This window comes from Dioszegia hungarica (assembly GCF_025882075.1).
Source record: "Dioszegia hungarica strain PDD-24b-2 chromosome Unknown MKK02contig_2, whole genome shotgun sequence".
NCBI lineage: Eukaryota > Fungi > Basidiomycota > Tremellomycetes > Tremellales > Bulleribasidiaceae > Dioszegia > Dioszegia hungarica.
In genome coordinates this window covers 198,055-224,967 of record NW_026515766.1, presented here as the reverse complement: position 1 = coordinate 224,967, position 26,913 = coordinate 198,055, and the positions used below count along the sequence as shown (strand labels likewise).

The window sequence follows — 26,913 nt, the reverse complement described above, 5'->3', positions numbered from 1 at the left end:
TCTCATACTGACATCATAATGGACCCCTCAGGTGCTCTGGCTCTTTCACTCAAGATCATCGGCTGCTATGTAGGACACCTCAATAGGAATGTACTTACCTCAAGGGACGCCCTGACAGTGCACCATCGTACCTCGTACGTTAAATTCAGCTGCCTTGCAGAATGTAATGACATTGGCGAGGGGAACCTGAGGCCAGGCACGGTGAGAAGGGCTCGGCGTACCTCGTAAGCATAGGCGGTGGGTAGGTATATGACCTGAGGAGCTACTTAAGCGTCGATGCCCAGTCTGCGGTCCTCAACCTCTTCTCGGGGTATCCCTATGAGCTAGCGAGTACAGCCGCTTGAGAATTCGCCATCGGGTGGCCAAACCCTGAAGACCGAGTACTCGTCAACCTCAACTGTATCCTGATTCCTTTGTGCTTCGCCCCCTAGAGCGGACTTCCACTATGAGGCAGGGGCACAGCTGCCATGACCCGTCATCCGATTACCAGTCTTCCTTATCGCCCACCTCTTCCCCCTGACCAGCAGTCAGGTACATCCAGCCGCCTGTATCCCTCATGCCACATATCAAACACCACCTTCCGCTGCAGCCAAGATGGACGTCGATGACGAAATGTACGACTCGAAGGTGCTCGATACACTTTACAAAGCGGAGGTCAATGCCCTCTCTCTTTGGGTGACTTCCGACTGTCGGCACTGGGCGCTGTTTCGTGTTGCAATGGCGGAGGCGGAGAAGTCCTCTTCTGACACAGCAGAGCAAGCCAAGTATATCAGCACGCACCTCACCGACACGCTTTGCAGACGACCCCAGGACATTGCGTTCCCCTTTGCCTTCGATGCGCAGAACATCCAGTGGTTCCTCTGGACGGCAGTCGTATCGGGTGCGACTGAGGTAGAACACACGTCAGCATACGCAAGGTTGCGGCGAAGCATTAGCACCTACCAGAACTTCACGACGGACAATGGCTATGTGAGAGAACTCGAGAGAGGGATCAGATCGGCCACATCACTACAGAAGATTGACGACATTGATCGGATCATGAAGTACCCCGAAGGCCACAAGATCGGACATACCATTGTCGGCTCGAATCCGAAGTTACGACAGTCATTCATCACCCGTCATGGAAGCACCAAAGCCGGCCAATTCTTCAAGAGAGTGGGGGACTTTGAGAGCAGGCTCATCGTCACGCATAACAGCGACACGGTTGCGAAGGGTATGCACAAGCCTCCGGGAACCGCCAAATTCACGGAATCCAGAATGAACGGGTACTGGAGGGCTGTGCATCCTCGCACCCGACTGAAGTGGCTGGAACACTACCGGCGCTTGACTGCAACGATTGAGAGGAATGAGAAAGAGGTATTGGAAGGGCTGCCGGTAAGCCGACGGCATGACGACCTCACAGGAGCCATGGAGGCAAGCTGATGCGAGCAGGATATAGCACCTCCAGTTGGAGAGGTAGCACCGTGGCAGCAGATATCCGTCATCGTGGGCTCGCATGCATAGACGATCGCTCATCACTTACGATAACGCAGAAACTCTTAACAGCTTCTATGAATCGTGGTCTACCACAAAGACCCGGAGCCTGGGCGGTGTGCTAGTGTCGTTGCTTCTTATCCCAAAGCGAGAAGCAGCTCGTCTGTTCCTACAGCTGGGAGTATCATGACCTGTAAACCTGGTCGATACTACTCATGCCCACTTACCCATCTCGAAAGCGTCATCAACATGCCATCGAAGCGCAGAGAGATGCTTCGGCCATCGAAGCGGTCATTGCGGCCGCGGGATCTGAAGATGTGGACTTGTGACTTACGAAGATGACTGCGAAGCAGCGTTCCTCAGATCGCTGTACCGTACACGATCGTACTGTCAGGCGCGGGTTGGGCTACCTTCTGCTACTTGAACTGCCCGGTCGACATTCTCTGTGCCAGATAGGCGGACAAGTCTCTCCAGTCAGCGCTACTAGAGAGGCCAGCCGCCGCGGATGGATCATAGATTTGCCACTGGGTGGCAAACATCCGTCACATCGAGTTCGCGTTGCTGTTCCTGCAGCCATAACGGTGTTTGGCCTCCTTTATGTGCTAACTCCTGCACTAGACGCTTCTTGCCTGTGCCTATGTCCAAGTCATCTGTAGCGTTTCCTTTGAGGGTGGTCTCACCCGTTGGGTTCGCCGGCCAGGTCGCTCATCGCGCCCGCCTTTGCCTTTTCTCCTCTACTTATACATTCGTCTCGTCAGACACACCGTACAGCTACTCATCATCAGCGCTCAATCTTCTGATCATGACTACCCCTGCCTGCACCGTCCCTTCCTCCGGGGACAAGACCATCACCCTCCCGGGCGACCGAAAGGTCAATTTTGCCACCAAGAGGCTTCCCGAGCCTTATCTTGTGGCGCTGGGTTCGACGCGGCAAAAGGAGGTGCGAGATGAGCCACGCTTGCCAAGTCTTCTCCTGAGCGGTCAAACTATTCAGAATACACTTACTGTATGTTTCACCTCTGGTCCAGCCGCGCCGATATTTGCCACCCGCGGATCATCTTACTGATATTATCCAGCGTCAAGGCTCAGCATACGGCGCGACGGCACAGGTAGCAGACGTGCCCGAGATCAATCAGTTCGATGGTCAAGGTAAGCCCAATCGCACCATGACATAGGAGAGGAGCTAAAGGACACAGAATTGTACACGTTCAAGCTCCGTCTTATATCCAATCCGGCATGCGCACGTCCATTACGGTGGGACACAGTGCTAGGCTTGAGAGCACGATCAGGCTGACTAGCAGGACCTCCTACACAGCCTGACGGATCGGTCAGCGATGCTGTTTTGGAGAGCTGGAAGGTGGGTAAAAGATCTGAGTTCCATCCTTCCTTGCAAGATGGCTGATTTGTTCAGCCTAAGCGAGATCCCCCTTTGAGTGAGAGAGGCCGTGCTCAATGCGAGGATGTCAGGTTCGACCAGCTCGAGCACTTCGAAGCTGAGGGCAAGCTGCGCCCCGTCTTGGCAGTGGGTATCACCTTTCAGACGGACAATGCAAACTGCAAAGTGGATCCTGCCGGGTGGTATCGAAGTCTACCTTGACGAAGTGAGGCTGTTCTCCTGCCTTGGGAATCAGTGTGCTGAGAGACCAGTGTCTCCGTGAGCAGTGCGAAGTCAACGAGAGGAGTGGGAGGATGAGGGTGTCTGATCTCCGAGACCAGGCAGAGCCAAGTGAGACCGAGATCGGATCAGATACTTTCCCCGGATCAAACAGATTCCTCAGACTCGATGGATTGGATGGGGCGATCGATCCATTCGCGGCCCACGACACCGTCAACGAGACGGATGCGGCGACCGAAGAGCGATCTCGGGACGCGATGGAGAATCTGGCCCGGCTGATTCAGCTCAAGCATCAGCTCGGTCAACTCACTCGGGAAGGCAAGCCGACCACAGGTTCGTTTATCGCAAACCAGATATCGGGAACTAGCGCTGACTTGTTGATTCAGGGACCGACGAAGCGCCCTTGGACGTATTGCTCTTCACACACTGGGACTACAGACGGTATCTCCTCAAGGCAATCACGGGACTGGACAAGGAGAAATTCAGGTTTTCGAGGGGGAATCTGTCGGCGCCGTTCGTTGATGTGACACTCACGACAAAGGGGCCGGCGCCGAGCGACCTCTGGTCGGCGACCATGACGTACACCGGACACTCACAGGGAGACGTGATTCTTCCCAAGGATGTCAGTAGGTGAGGACTGAGGGCTATGGGGAGGTACGGCCATGTGTGACCGGTCTTCGAGGTGCAGCGTATCAGTAACTGTCAGTGTAATCAATCACCTTCATGGTCTCTTGCCCACTTGTACCATTCCACTTTTTCTGTAATCAAATATCAACATGCACATATCTGGACCTCTATGATCCCTGCTCTCGGGAGCTGCTATGGTGAGACATCAGAGGGGCCGATCCCACATTCTCCACCGTAAGGTCGGCCACTACTGAAGGCCCAGCGTGCTGGCGGAAAAGACGAAGTATGGGCTGTTGTCCATCAGCTCTCTTGCAAGATCCGATGCCTGTGGAGCTCCGAGACCTTCGATCTGAGCAGATAATTGTTCGCCATAGATCTGCTCCGTGGTCTCTGATAATATCAGCTGCTGTCACGTCTGCGGCTGGGACAGGCAAGAAGGATGCGCCATACCTTCGACCTCCGATGTGGTAGGTGGATGTATGAACTGACACATGAGCGCTTCTTTCACATTGTCGACGCGATAGCCAAACAGTGTGCAGACGTACCGGGTACAGTTGCGCCGCCTGGCGAGATCCCCGTCGAGCGAATGACTGATGACCACCCTCCAGGATTGACGGGTGTATCCGCTTCCATTGCCTGTTCAACCTACCCTGCACCGTGCCAGGCGACCCACCCATCTTGACCGCCACCGTATCATAGTCGTCCCCCATGATGATCCAAGTCTCGATTTGCGACAGCTCGACAAGGCTCCAGGTATACTGGCTATCCGGATTATGAGTGATATACTGCCATCGTTGTTTCCTGTTCCATCCGAGCAGGGTATCGACCGTTCCTTCCGGAAGCATCATGACCTTGTCGATGATGCTCGTGCGCACGTACTCGTCCTGCACGGCAATTTGATGTATGAAAGCTTCCAAGAAACCTCCAGGACCCGTCTCGGTCAGGAGGAACTTCTGGAACGTCATCACGCTGCCACTGCGGTGGTACCGAGTGGGATCGGTAAGTGGGGCAGTGAGGAATCCTTCGACTGCTTGGAGGAGCATAGTGATTGATTCGCCTGTCGAAGGGTCGAGACGCGTGATGCTTTGGCTGATTCGGTGGTAGTCGTGAGAGTCTGGGTTCAGCTGCCGGAATGCCAACCAGGCACCGTATGAAGAAGTGACCAAGCCCTCGAGATATTCCACTTGCTGTTCGATGAGCTCGGTACTCGGGGCTGATCCTTCCATTGTCGCAGGTGTGCTAACGAAGAAGCTCATCGACTGGAATGGCAGAGGTGAGTATTGCGCCAGAATTTGGCCTTGGAGGCACGAATCTTTAGCCTCTCTTTGTAAATTGCCGCCAGACTTGGAGGATGTGGGTCTTCCCATATCAGCGTGCTTATAAACGCTTTGGTGTGAATAGGTAAGTATCGCCGTCGTGTGAATACTCCGTGGAGGTGAAAGGAAAGCACGAAGCGCCACGCCGGGCTCGGCAACGCGCATAATCACCTCGTCGCGCTATCTGTTCTCAATATGCACTCATATAGCCTTCTTCGCGCCCAATCAAGCTCTCATGAGGCAAAATACACACCTTCTTATCGTCGACGGTGATACCCCGAAGGCATAGCGTTACAGGTAAGATGGCAGAGAGCGCTCGTACATGAGCACGCCATATACTTCACATATGGGTTTCTCTCTTTTCATTATCCGTCATCGGATGCCATTAGTCGTCATTAGTCGTCATTAGACGTCATCAGTCGTCAGTAGTCGTCATCAGCGGCCTTCCAGAGTTTCACATCCTTTGAATCCCCCCCCACACAGCCTTTGACAGCCCTCAAAACGTCAACGGTCGAGCTACAAACCCATCTTATCGCGCTGAACAAGTCCCCCATTGCCTTGTCCAGTCAACGTCGACGCAGCATCACCGCCACCGCCAACGCAACCGAGCGACTCACCTTCCGCCCGCTCGCCATGTCAAGCACTACACCAACCGCGAGCGCCCAGCCTGATACCGAACCGCCCTTTACCGCGCCGACCGACACTTCCACCAAGCTCACCACTACCTGCCACGTCATCCTCTACCCGGAGAACCATTTCCTGGGGCACACCCTCTACGCCTCCCGCTGCCAGGTGACTTTCATACCTCCCTTGAGCGAGTTATCGCCAGGTGACAAGCTCCTTCTCGATGCCAATTTCGACACCAGCCTCGAGACCTGGCTCGATGACAGTCTGGATGAGGCTGTGCTGTCATCGAAAGACCAGCCTCCAGCCGATGAGAAAGAAGACACGCGGCTGTTCAAGACGCCACCTACGCAGGAAGAGGTCCTGCACGTGGTGCTGGAGGAGGAAGGTCCGAGGGTGTACCGGGCGCTCTTGGAAGAGGTGGCGGGAGAGATTGGCAGTGAGCGGATTGCTGTCGACCCGGTATTCAGGGTGAGGATGGCGGATTGGCGTGACGCCAATGATCCGAACTTCAAGTCGATGGACTTCGCGTGGGCAAGAGGAGCAAAGTAGAGGGATAGGGAGGCTTCTAGTCTGCTTCTGGGATGTAGGATCCGTTACGAGTCTCTGTGAAGTGGATCAATATGTATTTGAGTTGATAGAGACAGTAGGCGTCGAGGGTACAGTGCGTTAGGACATGTCAGCAAGTTCGACGTACGCATGATGCATGGTATGTACACTTTCGTCCCGCGTTTCCATCTCTCCATGAATTCCCTTATCTTCTCCTTGCTTCTCCGCCCAGGGTTCCTTTTCCGCTCCCACTTTCCCACTCTTACACCCTCCTCTCCCTTCTCTTTACTTCCCCTTCGCCTCCCTCTCCCGCTTCCTCAACGCCCTCTTCCTAATATCTACATGCATCCCCTTAACGACCTTCATCGCCCCCAGCTCGCTCACCCACCCCAGCAGCCCCACTCCGTAATCCACGAGCGCATGCGTCGGGTACGGGGTGCACTCGTATGCCCGTCCTTGGGCGCCTCGGCTCTGTCCTATGGATCCTAGGGTGGAAGAGACAAAGGCGGGGGCGGACGGGACGAGGAGGGAGGCGCGGCGGATCTTGGACATGTTGGATACCTATCATCAGCCCTTCTGGACCTTTACTCCACCTGATCCCTGTCCGACTTGGCCGAGAGCAAGAGTAGAGATGGCAATGGTGAGCCAGGACTCACGACGAAAGCAGGTATCACCATCCTGACCATAACCCCCTGCCCTTCGACCTCGACAGCCAGCGCCTGACTCCACGTCTGTAATCCGCCCTTGGTCAAGCTGTACGTAGCGAGCAGGGCCGAGGGGATACGCCCCGACATGGATCCGATATTGAGCACGAGGGATTTAGGGCTGCCCTTCTTGGAAGAGCGGGAGAGGAGACGGGGGAGGAGGAGCCGGGTGAGGTGGAGTGTGCCCAGGATGTTCTATCGGGAAATTAGCGCGGGATCTTGCTTTTTGGCTGAAGTCGACTTTCACCCCGCATTGGGCAGCAGCCGCCACTAGCGGTAGAGGTAGTCGTGGAAGTTGGAGATAGGGTTTGAGGTGGAAGTAGAGACTCACGGTCTGAACGATGTTATCGATCTCCTCCGCCTCCGTCTCTGCAAACGCAACAGGCATCTCATGGCTCGCCCCTACGTTATTCACCAGCACCCCCAGATCAAGAGACTGGACCATCTGGCCCAGCTCGGCAAACTTCTCTCCGCGGGAGGAGGGGGATGCAAAGTCGACCACGAGGAACCGGGTCTCGACCTTGTATTTGGTTTCTTGATGTCAGCTCCTCTCCGCTGAATCGCGCATGAGCGGCGTTGGGGGAGAGGGAGCTCACCGAGTTCCCTCGAAACTTCCTCCAATACCTCTTGTCTCCTACCCAGAACGACGATATTGTATCCCTTCTTAGCGAGCTGACGGGCGAACTCGAGCCCTATACCACCGGTCGCACCGGTCACGACGGCCCATGTCTTTCCATTGCGCGTCTTGAAGGATTTGATCTGTCCCGTGAGCTCGTGCTCTCCCGGTTGGCAAAGGGAGACGAGAAGCTTACATCCCTCCCAGGGAGAACAGTGAGCTGCGCCAGGAGCGTCAAGAAAGACACGAGGTATCTGAGAGCTACAAGCGCCCCGAAAGTAGCGAGAATGAGCGTAGGGAGGGGAAGGTCAACGGCTGACTCGTCAGCTTGGTTCGCGGTTGTGCTCACGGAAGCTTACTGATATCTTGCCCGAGAACCCTGTATGTCGGGTGGAAGGGCGAGGAGAGGTGTGAGCCAGCCTTGGCGTGTACTGTATCAAGGACCATAGCTCCTGATGATATAGGGGATAGGGGTAACGGGGGGGATGCTCACGCTCGAGGTTGGATGATTTTGCGCACGGCCCCCAGGTTGCCGAGGAGAAAAGGTCACGTGATGCGGGGCACCACCCACGGACCCTACATTCCTCGCGTTTCGCCCGTTTCCGTTCCGCCCCCCGCTGCAGCTGCCTCCGAGATGGCTCCGAAGCACAACATTGACCCTGTACCCCCTGTACTGCACGCCTGCACCCTGCACCCTGTCGCCAGAAGGCTACCTCACTTGTAGAGATGTCTACCTCCTCCTCGTTCCTGGTCCACCCTTCCATCAGAACTCAATCACTGACCATACCTACTTCTATCAAGCATGCCTTCCAAAGCAAAAGGTACCGCTGAAGACGCGATCTCCATCGCTTCCTCCCAGCAGCGGAGACGAGTCCGCTCCGCATCCCCAAAGGCCCATCACGTCCTCTTCAGCGTCGGCCGTGCAGCCCCTGCCTGTCGAGCCGGTACAAGCACAACCTGAGCTCCGCCGGTCTGCCCGGGCCGCTGCTACTGCTGCTGCTGCGAGCTCGGCGGCGGATGCGTCGGCTTCAGCTTGGGCTAGAGCAGCTATTGGAGGTGGAGGCAGAGGGGCAAGTGAGAGTAAGAGCACGGGCCTTTTGGTAAGTCCACTTTTGGAACTTTGGGGATCACGCTGACAGCCCTAGCTGCTCCTCGGGCCAGAAAAGGACGCGCCGCCGCCCGCACCCCCAAGAGGTCGATCCGTAATCGGTCGGCCCACAGTGCGCGGTACGCAGACTCTGGCTCCGAGTCTGACTCGGCGTCCCAGTCGGGATCGAATACCCCTCCGTCCGCCGGCTCCAGCAGCGCGAGCGCCCGACGCCCGCCCGCCGTGCCGTCTGTAAACGACGCGGATGTGGTGGAGGACGATACCTTCGCGCTCGCTCTCAACTTCGCCAGCCCCTCCCCTGCGCCTCCGGACAGGCCTCGACTTCCGAGTCCGACGTTGTCGATGCCGAGTCCGGCGCCAAGGGAGAGGGAGGAGTGGGACGAGGAGGGGTACGGGCCGGACGAGTCGTTCCTCTTTCCCGAGGGGGAGGGGGAGGGAGAGACGAGCGGAGAGGAAGTGAGGGGCAGAAGTTTGTGGATGAAGCACGTGGGCACAAGGGTGAAGATCGCTGGGTAGGAGCAGAGGTGGACTGTGGAGGGGTATGCGGGGTTGGAAGCTATGATATCAAGTGAGCTTCCTGCCCGCTTTCAGACTGGTGGGTAGTAGAGCTGAAGCTGATACGTCAGACATGACACTCGATGAGGTGGAGACGTCTACTGCTTTCCATCTAGAATTTGAGGATATGGACGGTTCCAGTTTCTCATATGGCCTCACTATCGCTTTTGAAGGTAAGTCTACCCATTCCCAACCATCGTACTCTATAGTGTTTGGCATATGGAGCTGATAGGCAGATCTCTCGACCTACCCCTCTTCATGCGAGACGTCCGTCTCCACTACGTCACCCGCCACCCCACCCAAGCGAGCCCATCTCCGCGTGTTTGAGCGCTTCTCAAAAACGTACAGCCTGACGGTGAAGGGAATCATGGAGCGATTGGTGTGCGCTCTGCAGGGGGACGATGATGCGAGTGGGGGCCAGGCGCCCGCGGAGTCGGGGTCGGTGGTCGTTGAGGTGGGGATGCCAGTCGTAGAGGTGGCAGTGCCAGCGCCGGTCGTACCGGTGGCTGGGGATAAGAAGGAGGGGGCCAAGGGGCAGGTGGATGGAGAGAAAGAAGAGGAGGAAGAAGTGGAGCGGACTGTCACGGTAGCAGTCGCAGTGCCACTCGTAGTCGCGGCCGAGGCGTGACAGTGAACAGCTCAGACCTTAAGGCTAGGAGTCAGCGGTGGTTCTTTCGGGAGGAGAGGCGTGACCGTCGGCTAGGTCGAGGACAATGAAATGTGAGTAGGATGTGATCAGAGCTCAGTCCTGGCTGATTCCTTAGATGTATATAATCTCTACAATTTCACGTATCACTATCCGCGGTATCTATCTGTCGCTAGCCACTCGCTCCTAGATGTAACTAGATGTCTAAGATGCCTCGTATGGGTCTAGCAGTTGTCCAGGCCTGAAGGAACCGGTGTGGAGCCCCATTTTTGCCACCCACCTGCAGCTGCAACATTCCTCGTTACGTCAGGTCACGTCTCAGTCCACTCACCTTCTCGACTTGCCCTTCGCCGTCTTGTCTTCATGAACCTTGTATATCATCCACACCCCATCTGCTTCTTTCCTCTCAGGTGTGCCTGAGCACACACACCTCCCCATGCCGGCCATCAAGAAGCAGCGCGTAGCTGCCTCCGGGACGGCCGCGGACGCTATCTCCATTTCCTCCTCCTCTTCACCCTCCATCATCTCCATGGGGTCAAGCACGAGCTCCAACTCCCAGCCGCAGCCCAGACGGTCTGCACGTATCAGTGTGAGCGTGGCTTCTTATTCAGAAGAACCGGTCATTTTTGCTGGTGCTGGTCCGAGCGCAGGTACAGGTGAGTTTCAGCTTCAGCTTCAGCTCCAGCACCAGCTTTCGTTCCCATCACATTTCTCCTGCGGAGGATAGTGGCTGACGCTATAGCTGCAGCGACTGCTCCCAAGCCCAAAAAGGTTGCCAAATCTACCAAAAGTCGCGCTGCACCCGTCGTTCTCATTCCTAAATCAGCTCCCTCCGCAGCCAAAGGAAAAGGCAAAGGCAAAGCCCAAGCGGTTGACGTGGACGCGTACGATATCGACTTGGTGGAGGACGACGCGTTCGCCATGGCTCTTGAGTTTGCAAGTCCTGCTCCGGAATCTCGAGCACCGGTACCCGGTCACGGCAAGCAAAACGGGTCTGCCGGTCTGCTAGCTGCCCACGAGGAGGATGAAGACGTGATCATCCTGCCGTCCTCGCAGATGCTGATGCCGTCGTCACAGATGCTGGGGACGTCTTCGCAAGGGACGGGACGGAGTGTATGGATGGCGGATGTACGGGCGTGCGAGAAGATGAGCGAGGAGGATGGGGTCTGGGTCGTGGAGGGATACGCGGGTATGGAGGCTGTCATTTCGAGTGAGCTTCCAACTTTTCCTCAAGCTTTCAATTGTGGATGGTTAGCTCACATGGCAGATTTGGTCATGGACGAAGTGGAGACTTCTACGGCCTTCACGTTGTCGTTCGAAGATATGGATGGCTCGAGTTTCCTATATGGCCTGAACATCGTCTTTGACGGTGAGCCCCTCTTTCCCTTCCCTACATCCTCCTCACCTCCTCTTCTCCGTTGTTCCTTCTTAGCTGTCGAGCCATTTCTCATATCCAGACCTCCCCAACTACCCCATGTCCTACGAGACCTCCATCTCCCTAACCACCCCCAGCCCGGCGCGGCGCGCCCACACGCGCGCCTTTGAGCGCTTCTCCTCCGCCTTCGACCTCTCCGTCAAGGACCTCATCACCCGCCTGGTGTCCGCATTGCAAGGGGACGATAATGCCAACGGGGGCACCGCGGAGGATATCGAGGATATCGCGATGGGGATGGGAGGGGATGGGGACGATGATATGTTTGGGGATGGGCCGGTAGTGCAGGTGGGGAGAGGGTTTGAGGTGGCTAGGGGGAGTCAGGCGGATTTGGGGCGGGATTGGGGGAAGGTCAAAGTGTGAGTTTCAATCGCTAGAAAGGGTGCCCGACCAAGGGCTGACGGGTAGGGACTTTACGCAGGCCAAAAGTATGGGCTATCGGCCTGGATTGACCCGGATTTCGGACTACTGGGTACGTCGCGTCAGCTCTGAGACCGATAATGCGGACTGAGGTCAGAGGCTGATTGAGTAGGTTGTATCATACTCTATCCCCCTGAAGAGCATGGCTATCGACCCGAACGAGCTAGCTATCTGGGATGATGATCTCGCAGACGCATGTGCGGACGATCAGCGGTTTACCCTGCTCATGCGGGTGGATGGGTATGGCGCAAGTTATACGGATACGAAGTGGTCACTTGCTCTGGACAAGAACTGTAGGTCTAGCCTGTTTCGTCCTCCCCGCATCCTTCTCATATCCCCGAACCCACATCCGACTCGCCCCTTCCCTGCTCGCTCCGGAAGTACGCTGACGCCCAGACAAACCCTCCGAAGAGACCATCACCCGCCACACCCTGCAACGCCAAAGCACCTCCCTCTCCGCCCCCTCCCGCCCCTTCTTCCTCTCCGACGCGCTCGCGACCCACCTCAAGGTCTTTCCGCGATCCTACCAACTCCGCACGTCCTACCCTCTCAACTGGGACTCGGCCGACAAGTACGGCATGGACGACGCCCAAGTCGTCAACATCTTCCATAACCAGCATATCCCCGTCAATGAGGGCGGGCGACCCAGCGATCCGCGCGGTGTACCCGGAGAAGAAAATGATCCGATCGAGAAGGGGATGGAGGGAAATTTGGGGTTGGTGGCGTTCTGGTGGTTATGCCGGAGGTTTGTGCAGGCGACCAAGTACTGTTTGAACTGCGGAGTCAAGGTGGAGGTGGAGGGGCGGCGGCCTTATGTGTGTGATAAGGCGCTGTGTTTGTATGGGATGATGTGCCTCGGGTGAGTCTTCCTCTTACACTAGAGCGGGGGGCAGGGGGCGGGCGTGGTATCACTGGGAAAATTGACCCCGAGAGGAGATGGAGGAAAGAGATTGCGGAGGAGGAGCGACTTTAAGGAGGAGCATCAAGCTGATATGCCAGTCTCGGGCCATCTCTGTCGCACACCATTCAGACCCACCCGGGGGTCGTTGATCTCCTCCTTACATTTGCGCACGCCGCTGCCAGTTCAGCGACTCGGATGGAGCTGCCCCTCAAGATCAAGTAGGTATCCCCTTATCTCATTCTTCCGATCCTGCAGCGCTAGCGCCTGATGCCCATTCCTCTCTCGTCTCCGTCACACTCGCCACAACCAGTAGCTGACCTACAGCATCGAAGTCCCCGCCGAAGCCGGCATCCGCTCCGAGCCCGTCAACTTCGACACCCTCCCCGAGGTCGACCAGCGGCGCGCCCTCGTATGGCTCATCGAGTCCCTCCCCCGCGTGTCCGCCATGCAGCAGCACCTCGCCCAGGGTGACCATATCAACAAGCTCCCTGCCTGCCCTGGCGCACTCACCGTCCTACGCTGGGCAGTCGGATCATGTCGTGCCTACCTGAAAGAAACGCGGCTCGGCGAAGGGGTCATCACGGGTACGACGGCGGACCTGGCGGGGATGCCGCAGTACCATCACGTGGCTGTGAGCCAGAGCAATATCCGGCAGTTTAGCTTTGTGGTGGGGAACCCGGAACAGGAGGCTGGGTTCAGGAGGGAGATTGAGGAGGCGAAGAAGAATAAGAAGACCCTGGAGAAGTATCCGACGTTGTTGGCTTTCCATGGTACGTCTTGCACAAGCCGGTGGGAGCAGCGGGTGGTGAGGAGATGAGGATTCTGAAGCTGATATGATAGGTTCCGGAGCGGAGAGGTGGCACAATATCCTCCGGACCGGTCTGGACTTCAACGAGATCGCTTGCGGCCGGGTAAGCTCTCATCCACGGCATATTTGGAATAAGTTGACCTACCAGGCTTACGGGAACGGCGTCTACTTTGCCTCCGACTCCAACACCTCCATGTCGGCCTACGCCCGCCCCTCGACCGTCCGGCGTCCTAATGCCGACTTCGTCCTGACGCGCGCTACGGCCTTGACGGAGATTGTCAATGTCCCCGAGACGTTTGTCTCCCGGGCTCCCTATTACGTCGTCAACAAGGTCAAGCAGATCAAGCCGTTCTTGCTTCTCGTCGAGGGGATTCTGGCGCCCCCGGAGGTATCGGCGGTAGAGGGGCAGACCGCAGTCGGGGATGCAGCAGCAGCAGTAGGGGGAAGTGGAGGGGAGCGGAGCGGACACAAGATGGAGAGGAAGAGGAGCGGGAAGCTGTTTGAGCATGATCCGGCGCTGGCGATCAAACCGACGTACTTTGGTCAGCCCCTGAACGTGGTAAGTTCCCTGCTCCAGCTATAAATCGTGTTCTACAACGTAGAAGGCAGGGAAAGAGCTGATCCCTTAGTACATGCCGGACAAGATCCCTCGCCTGAAATACAAAGACACTCAACCCGACCTTCCCTCGGACGCGGCGCTCTACGTCAACCCCGTCTCTGCCTCTCCGGCTAAGTCGAAGTCCAAGCCCAAGAAGCCGAGCTATACGCCATACCCCGACGAGTTCTATACTGGGGTCACGCTCCTCCCTCCCCCTAGTGCGAACAGTACGCAGGCGACCAAGGCGCTCATGCGCGAGTGGAAGGGGATCATGGGGGTGCAGATGGGGGTTGGGGGGCTGCCTTTCTGGGTGAGGCCGGATGGCGATCGGTAAGTTGTTTCTTCTGGCTCTGGGCTTGATATGGAGGGGATGAGAGAGGGAGGCACCGGACAGAAGTATGAGGGGTGTTTAAGGTGCTGCGAGTAAGCCACAGACGGGAGCTAGATCGCGAGAGCAAGGCGCCGAGGAGGTAAGGGGGACTTAGTGGTGAAGAGCGGAATAGCAGGATCGCAGCAAACGAAAGGGGGACTTAGTGGTGAAGAGCGGAATAGCAGGATCGCAGCAAACGATAGTGGAACTTAGCTGACGTCTTCAGACTCTATTCATGGACTTTGGAAATGTTCGAGTTCGACAAAGACAGCCTTCTCGCCAAAGAGATGAAGCAGCTCAAGATTCAGGCTGTCGTGTGACCTTTTGGCTTAATCACTCATCACGTAGAATCCCAAGCTCATGAATGCAGCGCCGAAGTCCGATTCCCCGCGTCTTTCCCGGTCTCGCCACCGTTTATGCGCATCATCTATCCGAGATGCCTGCCGTTCTTGCAAGGTGGTGGAGGTAATATCACGGCTGGCGGGTCTATCTGTAATGAGATCTTGACTGTGAGCACTTCTTCTCCCCATCCCTTCTGCGGATGCAAAAAGCGGAAGTGAGCTGATCTTCCAGGCGACTGGATGGAACCCTACCTACTGCGTCGAAGCGATGGTCAGGGACATTATGCTCAATATGACCGCTGCAGGTGAGCTTTCCTCCTCCTTCGTGCCTTGAAGATTGAGCAGCCAGCCAGGAGGTAAGCTGACGGAACAGATCGCCCAGCTCGGATCGATATGATGCGCTGGCAGACGCCATATGGGATTCAGGAGGCTGTAGAGGCGTATAAGCGAGTGGCGGCGCAGCACGTGAGTTCAATATACTGACAGACTATGGAGTCCTTTGGACAGGGCGGAAGAAGAGAGCTTGGGGGTCGTCCGAGATTTAGAGGAGATCGTTTGAGATATAGCTGATCTGCTTAGCAATGGGAAGTGCCCAAAGACTTCGATAAGGTGAGTTTTCGCACTTGCTTAATTTGAGAAGGGGACAGAAGCTGACTTACTAGATCACGATGGCGTAGACGCCAGTAAAGAATACTGCAGACGGGTGAGAAGGGAAAGGCGGAAGGAGGAAAAGTTGAGGTCGGCCGAATAGTATCGCCGAAAACTCCAAAAACGGCTGGTAATCGGCCCAAAGTTGATGAACTATAGACTCTATCCTTGTATAAACATATAGACCATGTATAGAACGTGTGCACTGCTCCTCATAGCCTTTCCTGCGTATGCTTGCAAGGAAAGAGGAGGATGCGCGTAGAGGTAAGCTGAATAGGGTGGCAAAGTGGGGGCCACACTCAATCCAGGCACGGCCAAAGTGGGGAAGAAAGGGATCGGCGGAAAGTTTCGTCATATGGCCCGATCTGGGCCGGTAGCAGCTCCACTCACCGAAACTTCTCCCTCTCTCTCCTCAGTCTCGCTATAACTACCTGCATCCCTCACTCTCCCCTCCCACTCATCCTCACACCCGCCTATCCCACTCAGAAACACTGCATACCTACCGAACATATCAAGCCTGAAAACTCGAAGGAATGTCAATCACTTCCCCAGCCCGAAATGCCCTCTCTTCTGCGCGCGTCCTCTCTGTCCGGCCGGGCGTCACTACCTCTTCTCCCCCACCATGCCTCAAGCCACTGTCGTTTGGCTCGGCACTTAAACCGACATCGTTGTCGCCTATGAGCTCGCCGGTGCGGTCGGGCGGAGGGGGGATGGCTGCGAGGGGTATGGCAACTGGGTGGAGTAGGCGGCAAGGCGAGGGAGAGGGGGACGTATTTGGGATGGGTGAGGCAAGGATAGGCGCAGGAGGTGCGAGCAAATGACGGTTAGTCTGAAACCTTGTGCGTTCCTATCATCTCATAGCGAGTCAAGGGGGGATGGGACATCTGCTGACTCCGAAAGATCTCTCGTTCTCCAGGACCCCAGCCCAAGCGCTGCGAGCTGTCAAGACCATACGGCACGATCCATAACGACTATCACGAGGGGCGGCCAGGAGGGGGCCTAGCCCAGCGCAGAGCAATACTGTATCTATAGTTGACGAGTAACATCTTTCACTTTGGAGGGTCAGCGGTACTGACCTATACTGATCGGCACGATCGCTCACAGCACTCGGCCACCCTCTTCGCCTCCGAGACGGAACCGGGAGGCTTCAGGCATCTGACTGGTTCTGCCTCCAGCATGAGACGTATGTACTGCGCTGGGTCAAGAAGCAATTACATAGCCTTCCTTGCCTCACTCTCACGTACTGATCATCCGAGCGGCTCTGAAATTCCCGGTCGCGGTAGGATGCCGCCAACAGTATTCACACGTCGAATCTATCTATGGGGGCTCTGACCAAAGACGAGAGTATATGTACAGGAGACACAACGAATAGCCGATGGGGAGCGAACAGATCGAAGGAAAGAGGGGTAGAGCTCGCCGCGTTTGACCAGGCAGCGTCACATCACTGTAAGCCCCTGTACCGCGGGTCGAATGCAGGGCCAGGCCCCAACGGAACGTATTCCTCGAGATTCATGTCCGCATTCAGCGGGGCACCCGGCGCCTCCGGGTACGCGCTTGGTCCACTTGGCTCGACACCAGTTCCCTCGGGCACCAGACCGTAAGTATACAGGAGCTCGTCCAGGTCGACTGCCTCCATGTCGACTCGTGACGCGTCCACTTCCGGTAGAAGGGATGTGTACGCAGTGTTTTGCGGCAGCTGCCATTTCGGACCGCTCGTGCCACTCGGTGCCATCGGGTCGGAGGCGGTGGATGCCGACCCACCGTCCGATTGTTGGTGGCGATCAGCCCAGAGTTTCTCAATCTCGGGCTCGAGCGGCTAGGGTGTCAGCTTTGATCGGCCTAGTCACCCGGTGTAGCGTGAACTAACAAGACCGCGGCGGAGGTTGTCTTCTTCGATCGCCTTCAGCTTCTTCTCAAGCTTCTCCTTGTATTTTCGACTTTGCCAAGTGGCATCCTCGCCACCAGAGTACGACTCGGCACAAAGCACCTGTCCTGCTCGGTGCATCCCTCGATACCAGGCGGGTAGCTTGACGTCCATCGTCAAGTCAGTGAAGGGTTTGAGCTTCTTCATTTCGGTGGATACTTCTGCTCTGGACAACCCTTCTTGGGCCTTTTCGCGAAACGTTTTTTGGAACTCCAGCCGCTTGATGAAGGGTTCAGCACTGTAGTAGGTTTCACTCCGCGCCGTGACCGCCTTCACCGTGCTCAAGTAGTCATCCGTGTACGCCCGATTTGACATCATCATGGTGATTGATGTGTCTTTTGGGAGCCCAAGCAGTTTGTCAGCCTTGATGAATCCTTCCGTCTTGACGAGGTTGAGCCAGTAATCTTCGTACCCTGGGAAGTACGTCAGCAGGTACTGCATGGACTCTTGGATTTTGGGGAGTGTGTAAAAGCTGGACTCTTGCAAGACATCCGGGTGTATGAAGAAGTTGTTGGCAAAGACAGGCGAAGAGAGAAGCTGGGTGTAGACCTTCTCTTTGTCTTTCTCGGTAGCGAGCATCGATTTCAAAGTCTGATAGTCCTGGGGATACGCAGTCATCGACGCGCTGAGCCGGAAACGCTGCAACGATTTGAGGCCTTCGTGGCTGCCCATGAGATCAAATACTTTCTCCATTTCGTAACCTTGACCCTCGATCGATGCTGTCCATCCTGGAATGGGTTTGGCCGTCAGGTACAGAAGCCCGCAAAGGGTGGGGAAGGACTGATAAGCTGTTTCAATGCCAGACATGTCGTTGACAATGTGGGGTCTGGGGGTGGAAGGGATGACTGGGTAAGTCTATGCGAGCAGGTCAACAGGATGTTGGGCAAGGGGTACGGGGCGATGAGGGCAATAATGAGGAGGGGAGGGGAAGGGGCATCCCGGCTTATAGCACTGGGGACCGATAAGGACCTGGGCGTGGTCACGGGGGTGGCGTCAAAGGATGAGAAGAGACTGAACGTGTATCGTATAATTGCGGTACTGAAAGGTTTACACATATGTTGTCCAGCGGATATAGCGATACTGGAGGCTTGCAAGCCGGGCGCCATCACGAGGAGGACATCAGAGGACATACAGGAACTGATCGTGTTTCGTTAGATTGCGATGCTGAAAGGTACTCCGTATCTCCACCCTCGTCTGCTGTCAGATGAGGAGCAAGCTATCAGCTCGATGCTGTAACAGGAGAAATCATCAGCGTCGGGTAGGCTCTGAACAGATTGCGTTTCGTAAGATTGGGTGTACTGAAAGGTAAGTCCCCTTTGTTGCAGAAAGTTGCCGATCCATGTGTAAGCAGCGTGATGGCCTATGCTCTGTAGGGCATGGTAACGACGCAAAGATCCCCGATCCCCCCATTTGCAGATAACTGCAGAGACTTCGCAGCTTGCCGATACGGAGAGACTGCTCATGGTGGTTACATGTCACATCTATTGTAGCTAATCTAAGCAAACGAGAACAATCCACGCTGCCACGAGTCTATATACGACAAAAGGAAAGGGCGAGGTAGAGCAGGGACACGATAGGGTGTGTCCAAATAGGGCAAAATCTTACCAGGTCACCAGTAGCATGGAGGGAATTCGACGTCGGTCACGTGCACGTCGTACGCATCGCTTGGCGCCTCATCGGCCGCCCATCCAGGCCCCCGACTCGTTTCGAGATCCGTGCCTCCTGATTCCCAATCGCAGCCGGCCATGAACTCTTCCACAGCGGGATGCTCCATGTCGTCATCAACCCCGGCCGCATCTGGAGAGGCAGTAGGTGCGTTTTGTGGCATCTGCCAGTCCGGGTCGGTCTCGGGACTCGGTGCGCTCGCGGCGGCGGCAGTGGCGATGATCACTGGCTCGAAGTGCGACTGATTCTGGCGCTGGCGATCTGCCCAGAGCTTCTCGATTTCAGGCTCGAGTGACTGGAATGTTAGCTTTACGCTGTGTACAGTTCAGCCTGGACTTACGAGACCACGGCAAAGGTTCTCGTCTTCGACCTTCTTCAGCGTATCTGCAAGTATCCCCTTGTATACCTGAGTCTGCAAAAGATTACGAGTTTCGTCGCCATCAAGGTGCGACTCCAGCCAGCGAGACTGCGCTGCATCGTGCATCCTCTGATACCAAGCCGGTAGCTTGGTATCGATGGTCGAGTCCGTCCAGCGCTGTTTGTTCTGGCGCTTTTGGTTCTGGAAGTGTGTGAATGCTTGCTTCCTGGACAGCCCATCGGGTCCTTCGATCACCTCGCGGAAGTGTTTCTGATCTTGAATGCGTTCATTGACGGTATCGCCGTGCCCCCGGCGGAAGAAGGTTAAACTCCGTGCGTTGGTGTCATTCATGGTGGCCAGAAAGTCGTCCGTGTAAGCCCGATTCATCTCCACCATGGTAAGTGATGTCCCCTCTTGGAGGCCGAGCAGTACGTCAGCCTTTTTGAACCCGTATTTCTTGACCACCTCGAGGAAGTAGTCCTCGTATCCTGGATGATGCGTCAGTAGATACTGCATCGACTCCCGTATCTTCGGCAGCGTGTCCAAGCTGGACTCTTGGAAAGACTCTTGGAACTCTTGCAGAGCTTGCAAGACAATTGGATGTATAAAGATAGGTTTGGTGAAACCGGACGATGAGCGAAGAAGGGAAGAGATCGTCTCTGGGTCTTTGGAAGCGAGGAGCTGTTCCAAATTTTGTCTGTCGGTGGGCTGCGCGGGCTTTTCCCTAGCCTGTTGGTCGGCGGGCTCTGCGGTCTTCTCCGTAGTCTGTGCGCGCTTCCTGGCGGGGCGCAGCCTCGGAGTCAGCCACCCATTCAGTCGGAAACGCTGAAGACCCCGGAGGCGTCCGTCAGTGCCCATGAGGTCGTGAGCGGCAGCCACGTCATAGCCGTGCTCCTCGACCATTGCAGTCCAGGCTTCGATGGGCACCGACTTCAGGTACAGAAGCCCGCAGATAGTAGAAAGAGAGAGCCGAGTCGAATCGGCGCTGGACATGATGTAAGTAAGGTAGGGCTGGGACGGGTAGGGGAATGCGGAGGCAGGATGAGTTGGTGAAGTGAAGTGAAGTGAAGTGAAGTGGAGAGTGAGGATTGGCTGAGTTGGATGCTTTGGCGAGGAGAAGAGAGGATGAGAGGAGGTCGGAGCAGGTGTGCCGCCATATATGGCGGGAGACTGGCTAGTACAGACGAGCACACGGAGCCGGCGTCAGAGGTGGAGAAAGGCACAATGTGTTTCGCTTGATTGCGGTACTGAAAGGTTTCCCCCTTTGATATCCGCAGGTCACGGCTGATGTCCTTCTTGATGTTAATACGCAGCCCGGCAGCTCCTCGGAGCGTTAGGTGTATCCAAGCGCTGTCAGATACAAGTGAGGTCCTTGTCCCGGACACGGTCATAACAGTGTGAACCAGCATTGTCGGAGCTCTAAGCTTCGTGGAAATGAGTCTCGTTTGCCTGATTTACCACACAACGTGAACGAGAGTAGGAAGTCGGCTTGGATCGTCAGCGCTGTTGAGCCCGATATGGGCACGCAGTACAGTCAGCAGAGATCTCTCTACCCCTCACTGGCGAGGTTTGAAGGCACCGCTTGACGGCAAGCCCCTGTGCCCAATTTTGCTTAACCCGTCCTGAGTATTTTAGCTGACGAGCATCGTCGACATCAGTGGTAGCGCTCCCCTCCTCTGTATCGCGCTTCAGGTCCCCGATGCCAAGGTCAGCTGAAGAGGAGAGACGAGGATGATATGGGTGGAGGTGAAAAACTGCCAAGCCAAGCAGCCCGAGTTGTACGTCACCGAGCACAGCCTGAACTGCGCAAGATGTCCTTGCATCGTCGATCCTGCATCTATCTATTGTACTTATATCTTCCCATCTACCCTTGCTGTCGGACAGTGGCGACAGAGCATCGTTGACAAGCTGGTCTGAAGGTTACCCAGCCTCGCTACGATAGTCTGAAACACTTGTCTCTCAAAGTCAAGTCAGGGTGAAAAGAGCCATCCTTTGTCGCCGCCCACCTACCGCCGACGTACGCTTTGCAACGACATACATCGGCGCATTTCATCTCTATCCACACCATTCCCCTCTCGGTCTTATTCTCCTCCGCACTCGTGATGGAAGGCAGAATACCGATGGAGCCGATACGGCGGCGGCGGCAATTCCCTCTGGCTATGGTTTTCAAGGGGTTGCTCTTGCTGGCAGCTCTGGCAGTGCTCTCAGGGGTGGACGGTGAGTCAGCCACTTGGATATAGCTGATATCAGCTCGATCACCCAGACCACCACCTGTACGCCGAGTACATACCCCCAAATCCACCCTCAACATCCTCCCTCGACTCGCGCGCAACCCCCTCTCCCGTCCCAGATCCTTTCACCCGCCACCTCCTCCACCCTCGGATCTTCGGCATAGCGACACGATCCACCTCACTCTGACTGTGCCAGATTCGGATACGCCCGCGCACCTCCTCCTGCGTCCGACCGAGGACCTCTTCCATCCCGACGCGTTCATCCGCGTAGATGGCATTCCGTCGGAAAGGTTACGAGCGGAGGACTGGCGGTTGTACAATGGAGAAGTGGTTGATGAGCGGTGGATCGGCCGGATCAAGGCGGAGGAGACGGCGGGAATGAACAGTGGCAAGGGAGTAAGAGGGACGGCGGGGATCATGGTGCTGCATACGGGGATGAATGGGCAGGAACCGGTGGTCGAGGGGTCTTTCAACATGGACGGGGTGACCTACCACGTCAAGACCTCGGAGAATTATCTTCGTCTACGGAGGCCAGAGGAGGCCCTGCTCGATACACACGGCTCGATGGTCATCTTCCGGGATACCGACATGTTCGACGACGAGCCGCAGACCTCATCCTGCTCTCACGACCACCACCCGTACAACCAGAACATGTCCCACCCTATCTGGCAAAACCGGCACGACAACATCTTCACGCCCCTCGACGATCCCTTTGCCGTCGTCCGTCGGTCAGATACCGGCGGAATGAATCCCTCCTCCAACTACATCGGCTCCATCGGGTCCACCTCTGGCTGCCCATCCTCCCAGCAGGTCGTCTATATGGGCCTCGCGCTGGACTGCAATTACGTCCGGACCTACAACGGCGGAACGGCGGCACGAACGCAAATTCTCAACGTCATGAACCAGGTCTCGTCCCTTTATCGCCAGACCTTCAACATCTCGCTAGGCATCACCGAGCTCGTCGTCCAGAATATGACCTGCCCTACTTCGGCGCCATCGGACGCGACCTGGAACGTCGGCTGCGACTCGGGAATCAGCCTGGACGAGCGACTAAGCCGGTTCAGTCAGTGGCGGGGGAATCGAGGAGGGGATGGGATCGGGCTGTGGCATCTCATGAGCGCTTGTGCAAGGGTGAGTTTTGACGCTGGACTGGGCTGATAGCAGGATCAAGAAGTCGGTGTCGCATGGCTCGGGACGGTCTGCCAGACTGGTTCGAGCAGGCAGCAGGGATCAGTGGTATCAGGGACGGGTGTCTCGACGGCTTTGCAGACGGAGTGGTCTTTGGTCGCACATGAGATCGGCCATGGGTGAGTGTAGAGAATGGACATGGCTGATATCAGCTTTGGAGCTATCCACGACTGTACCTCCTCCTGTACCTTAAGCGGGAACTGCTGTCCTTTCTCCACGTCGACTTGCAATTCGGGCGGAAGGTTCATCATGAACCCCACAACTTCCAGCGTCGAGACTGCCTTTTCTCCCTGTACCATCGGGAACATCTGTGAGTAGTATCGGATGGACAAAGCTGATATCAGGCTCCAACATTGGGACTCGGTCGATCCAGACTAGTTGCTTTCAGAATCCAGGTGGACGGACGACTATCGCTCTGCAGCAGTGTGGCAGTAAGTCTTCTTTCAGCCCCTCTTTCGGACAAAGCTGATCAGTAGATGGTATCGTCGATCCCGGAGAAGAATGCGATCCCGGCTTCAACAGTAGTTCTGCATGCTGCGACCCCTCCAGTAAGCTCCAGCCTCATCAATACTTTTCCTCGCTGACGTTCAGCCTGCAAATTCCGCTCCGGCGCAGTGTGCGATCCTACCAACTCCGCATGCTGCTCCTCCAGCTGTCAGTTCGCCAACAACGGTACCATCTGCCGACCATCCATGGACGACCGCTGCGACTATGCCGAGTATTGTACCGGCCGGAACGCGACCTGCCCGTCCGACTCATACCGCCCCAACGGCGAGTCATGTGGTAGCAACGGTCTCGCCTGCGCCACGGGCAGATGTACGAGTCTCGATGCGCAGTGCCAGAACTCGGGCGGGGCGAACTATAACTTTACCCAGGCGTGCGGTCAGCGAGCGGATACGAGCTGTGTTGTTAGCTGCAGGGATCCCACCTCTTCGTATGTCCCTTCCTTTTGGCCTAGGTGTGATGCTGACCATCAGGAACACTTGTATCACGCTGCAAAGCCCACTCATTGATGGCTCGCCATGCGGCTACGCTGGGTCATGCTTCAACTCGACATGCCAGGCCGGACCATGGCAAGACAGGTTGTCCTCCATGTACACTCAGAACTTGCAGTACTCTATCCCCGTGACGATCGTCGTCAGCTTGATCGTAAGTCTCTCCTTTCCCCTCGAGCCGGTGATCGTGCTGATTTCAGATCATCGCCATCCTCTTCCTCCTCATCCGCTGCCTCTTCCGTTGCTGCTCTGGCACACCCGCCAAGCGACGCCACCCCAAACCCCGCGGCGCACTCGCTACCGGCCCCCTCCCTCCCCCGCCTATGCGCCAGTCTGGCCTCGCACCCCCACCTCCAGCTCAGGGAAGACATAGCGGCTCCGTCAATTCCGCTACGCCCATGGCGGCCGCGTCGGCGCCACCGGCGGCATATGGTGGTGGTAGTGGTGGAGGCGGGAACCAGCATGGACGGGCGTATAGCAATAACCCGCCCCCGCCACAGCAGGCGTATGGGCAGCAGGGGTATGGACAGCAGGGGTCGCATGGCTGGGTGGATGAGAATGCGTACAACGGGCCAAACTACGGGAGGAGTCAGGGTGGGTATCGATGATGTGCGTCTCAGGGAGGGGTGGAGGGAAGGAGAAGTATACGAGTATGTATCTCTATTTGGGTCTGTTGATACCCTTCATGTTTACGATGAATATGAGCGATATCATCATGGCTCGGACTGGCTAGGCTGACTGCTCACTCCCACTTGATGTAGACCACAAGAACCGTGAGGGAGCGACACGCTGGGAATTGGCTGGGTGGCGAATCTCAGTTGGGTGGCAATATCGACGTTCGGCCCGGCTGACTACTTGGGTGCATGGCTGATGCCTGGCTCTCTCTTATCCGAAGACAGCTCCGCTGACACACCTAGGATCTCGGCCGATATCATTCGATAAGCTAGGCAAGGCGCCGTCATTTCCCTGCAGCGTCGTCGCCGCTCAGCACCGCTCCGGATCGACGCCCATGCCCCACCTTATCGCTGCACTCCGCTGACACACCTGAGAAGGCGGACATCGGCCGATATCACCCGAAAGCGGGGCACGAGCGCCTTCGTCTCCCCACTTCAGCAGGGCTGATTGCTGACTGATCTCGGCAATGCGCTCCATCACAGCTTACAAACCTTTGTCCCCCACCCCTCGAGAGCCGGCCACATTTGTACATGGCGGCAATTGTCAGCTCAGTCTGGGATCGATAGCTGTACTCACCATCGCTCGTACGCGTATGGACAGGTGCTCCTTTGGCTTGTCATCCCTTACTATGCCCCCCTTTTGTAATGGCCTGCTCTGCGATGGTCTCTCCGCTGGGCCACTTATCGACTCCGACGGACTATATGAGGCTCCCGAGCTGCTCCAACTTTCCTCGATCGAGTCTCTATCACCCCTCTCACTCGTCTTCCCGTCACCATCTTCAAGTGCCCCTGATATACTCGTCACTGCCAATAATACCCTCCCTCCAACTTTTGCTACGAACAGCCGCCATCCCACGATGGACAACCTCCCTCCCGTGGCGTGCGGTGAGGTGACGTGGAACTCAGATTTCATTGATTGCCTCAAGTCGCTCTACACGGCACCCAACGACATTGCAGATTGGCTCCCCACGCTCAAAATCTCTGGATTTCCGACAGTCACTGAGCAAGACGTCGATGATGCTCTTCAAAACAACACCGATCTGACAGACATGCAGGTGAAGAGTCTGGAAGACTGGCGGAAGGCACCGGGTGTCAATCAGGACCGCTACTTCGCGGCGTTGAGCACCAGGGACGACGAGAGCTTATCGGCCTTTTCCGAGGCTATGTGGCAAAAAGACAAGGTTCGTGTCCACCACAAGGTCCTGCGGCGCCACATGGACTTCTGGTACATGGCAGAGGCAAGCCCAGGGGGGCTACAGGACACCGAGCAGGACGCTATGGAAGAAGACTCCGAGGAATACGAGTACCGGGACGATATCGATATGGAAGATGACGCCGAAGAGCCCGGTGACACCGTGCAGGACGCTATGGAAGCAGACATCAGAGAGCCCGACGACATCGTGCAGGATGCTATGGAGGAAGACACCGAAGCTCTCGAGTCAGAGATCGCGCAGATGAATAGACTGACGACATGGTTGAAGAAGGAGAGAATGCATAGGGACCGGTACACTCGGGCGAAAAAACGGGGTGACACAGCCGGCTTATCCGACTATCTGTGGAAGAATGGAAAGATCGACGTCAACTCCAGCGCCATCTCGAAGCACATGGACACCCCAAAGAAACCAGCAAAACGGGTCCGAAAGGCTCCGCCGAAGAGAGTGGAAGCCCTGTCGAAAGAGGACGCTGAGGCCCTTCGCAAGATCCACAACTCTGTGTGCGCCGACCAACCCAGTGGCACGCTGACCGGCCTCAGCCACGCGCTGAAGTCGCATGGGCGATTCGAACAAATCGACCAAGAAATGAGCTGGCCTGACGGCACTGCCACGATCATCACGAGGTGGGATACTGCCCTCATTCCTGGTTGCATCGCAGAAGGATCCAAACTGGATCGAGGAATCAAACGACGTCTGCATGAACACTTACTCCTCGAATTGGCTGTGAGGAAGGGGATCTCGGTGGAGGAGATGGCGGATCGGATCCCTTGTCCGGCAAACAAGGACGCGGATGCGCATCGCACAGCAACAACCAAGGCACTGGCTGCCAGTCTTGGAAACTTGTTTCCGCCCCTCTTGTACGAACACAGGAAAGATCTTTACCCAGGAGACAAAGGCTCCTGGATCTCCCGTGAGACGAAAAACTCATCCGTGCGCACCAAAGTGGAAGCCAAGTTTGAGAAGGACGGGGGCTACGGTGTCTTCCAGCAAGTGAGTTTGAGCACATGGTGTTGCGTCATCGACGGCGAGGCTTCGAGATGGCTGATGAATCTAGGACACGAAGAAGCCATTGACCGATACTTCCCGAGACTGTGAGTGCAAGCGCATGGACGGGCTGACATGAACAGCGCTGTCCAAGGAACAAGTGCTCGCCCTTTTGTCCGCCCATCACGGTCCGGGACCCGCTGCGGGCGCGGAAAGTTCGATGGCCAATGCAGAGGTGCAATGACGGACGACGAAGAAGGAGAATTCCTGAAAGACAAGGTCGGTTCCTTGTGTGTATTCGATCCACGGGCAGGTAGATCCGTGAAGTT

General features: G+C 56.4%; 9 protein-coding genes across 9 annotated transcripts; 5 read left to right on the top strand and 4 right to left on the bottom strand.

Moving 5' to 3' along the window:
• Positions 1-594: 594 nt before the first annotated feature.
• MKK02DRAFT_29266 (uncharacterized protein) lies at positions 595-3,722 on the top strand (the record flags this gene model as incomplete). The annotated part of the gene is made up of 10 exons (XM_053087769.1): positions 595-1,374; positions 1,432-1,485; positions 1,533-1,589; positions 1,827-2,001; positions 2,259-2,479; positions 2,502-2,622; positions 2,775-2,830; positions 2,885-2,995; positions 3,121-3,421; positions 3,475-3,722. The coding sequence occupies 10 exons, from the start codon at positions 595-597 to the stop codon at positions 3,720-3,722; spliced, it is 2,124 nt and encodes a 707-aa protein (XP_052948924.1).
• Positions 3,723-3,962: 240 nt separating this feature from the next.
• On the bottom strand, positions 3,963-4,941 carry MKK02DRAFT_39430 (uncharacterized protein; the record flags this gene model as incomplete). The annotated part of the gene is made up of 3 exons (XM_053090591.1): positions 3,963-4,105; positions 4,166-4,199; positions 4,261-4,941. The coding sequence occupies 3 exons, from the start codon at positions 4,939-4,941 to the stop codon at positions 3,963-3,965; spliced, it is 858 nt and encodes a 285-aa protein (XP_052948923.1).
• Positions 4,942-6,489: 1,548 nt separating this feature from the next.
• MKK02DRAFT_39428 (putative 3-ketoacyl-CoA reductase) lies at positions 6,490-7,971 on the bottom strand (the record flags this gene model as incomplete). Its single annotated transcript, XM_053090590.1, has 6 exons — positions 6,490-6,765; positions 6,861-7,103; positions 7,240-7,442; positions 7,505-7,667; positions 7,721-7,839; positions 7,884-7,971. The coding sequence occupies 6 exons, from the start codon at positions 7,969-7,971 to the stop codon at positions 6,490-6,492; spliced, it is 1,092 nt and encodes a 363-aa protein (XP_052948922.1).
• Positions 7,972-8,974: 1,003 nt separating this feature from the next.
• Positions 8,975-9,815, top strand: MKK02DRAFT_29264 (uncharacterized protein; the record flags this gene model as incomplete). Its single annotated transcript, XM_053087768.1, has 4 exons — positions 8,975-9,144; positions 9,202-9,227; positions 9,259-9,360; positions 9,424-9,815. 4 exons carry the CDS (start codon positions 8,975-8,977, stop codon positions 9,813-9,815), a joined length of 690 nt encoding a protein of 229 aa, XP_052948921.1.
• Positions 9,816-10,269: 454 nt separating this feature from the next.
• MKK02DRAFT_39426 (uncharacterized protein) lies at positions 10,270-15,380 on the top strand (the record flags this gene model as incomplete). The annotated part of the gene is made up of 18 exons (XM_053090589.1): positions 10,270-10,489; positions 10,576-11,043; positions 11,101-11,202; positions 11,291-11,624; positions 11,674-11,737; positions 11,798-11,978; positions 12,082-12,544; positions 12,685-12,804; positions 12,911-13,356; positions 13,427-13,497; positions 13,543-13,953; positions 14,024-14,322; positions 14,589-14,678; positions 14,733-14,871; positions 14,936-15,008; positions 15,077-15,168; positions 15,283-15,312; positions 15,366-15,380. 18 exons carry the CDS (start codon positions 10,270-10,272, stop codon positions 15,378-15,380), a joined length of 3,618 nt encoding a protein of 1,205 aa, XP_052948920.1.
• Positions 15,381-15,650: 270 nt separating this feature from the next.
• On the bottom strand, positions 15,651-18,082 carry MKK02DRAFT_29262 (uncharacterized protein; the record flags this gene model as incomplete). Its single annotated transcript, XM_053087767.1, has 7 exons — positions 15,651-15,716; positions 15,742-15,824; positions 15,973-16,198; positions 16,244-16,371; positions 16,454-16,506; positions 16,797-17,167; positions 17,219-18,082. 7 exons carry the CDS (start codon positions 18,080-18,082, stop codon positions 15,651-15,653), a joined length of 1,791 nt encoding a protein of 596 aa, XP_052948919.1.
• Positions 18,083-18,884: 802 nt separating this feature from the next.
• On the bottom strand, positions 18,885-20,291 carry MKK02DRAFT_39424 (uncharacterized protein; the record flags this gene model as incomplete). The annotated part of the gene is made up of 2 exons (XM_053090588.1): positions 18,885-19,235; positions 19,281-20,291. The coding sequence occupies 2 exons, from the start codon at positions 20,289-20,291 to the stop codon at positions 18,885-18,887; spliced, it is 1,362 nt and encodes a 453-aa protein (XP_052948918.1).
• A 1,109-nt stretch (positions 20,292-21,400) lies between these two features.
• Positions 21,401-24,320, top strand: MKK02DRAFT_39423 (Metallo-peptidase family M12-domain-containing protein; the record flags this gene model as incomplete). The annotated part of the gene is made up of 9 exons (XM_053090587.1): positions 21,401-21,515; positions 21,549-22,660; positions 22,694-22,836; positions 22,870-23,027; positions 23,062-23,148; positions 23,194-23,265; positions 23,309-23,651; positions 23,695-23,866; positions 23,913-24,320. 9 exons carry the CDS (start codon positions 21,401-21,403, stop codon positions 24,318-24,320), a joined length of 2,610 nt encoding a protein of 869 aa, XP_052948917.1.
• A 923-nt stretch (positions 24,321-25,243) lies between these two features.
• MKK02DRAFT_39422 (uncharacterized protein) lies at positions 25,244-26,828 on the top strand (the record flags this gene model as incomplete). The annotated part of the gene is made up of 3 exons (XM_053090586.1): positions 25,244-26,590; positions 26,655-26,691; positions 26,728-26,828. 3 exons carry the CDS (start codon positions 25,244-25,246, stop codon positions 26,826-26,828), a joined length of 1,485 nt encoding a protein of 494 aa, XP_052948916.1.
• Between the last annotated feature and the right edge of the window lie 85 nt (positions 26,829-26,913).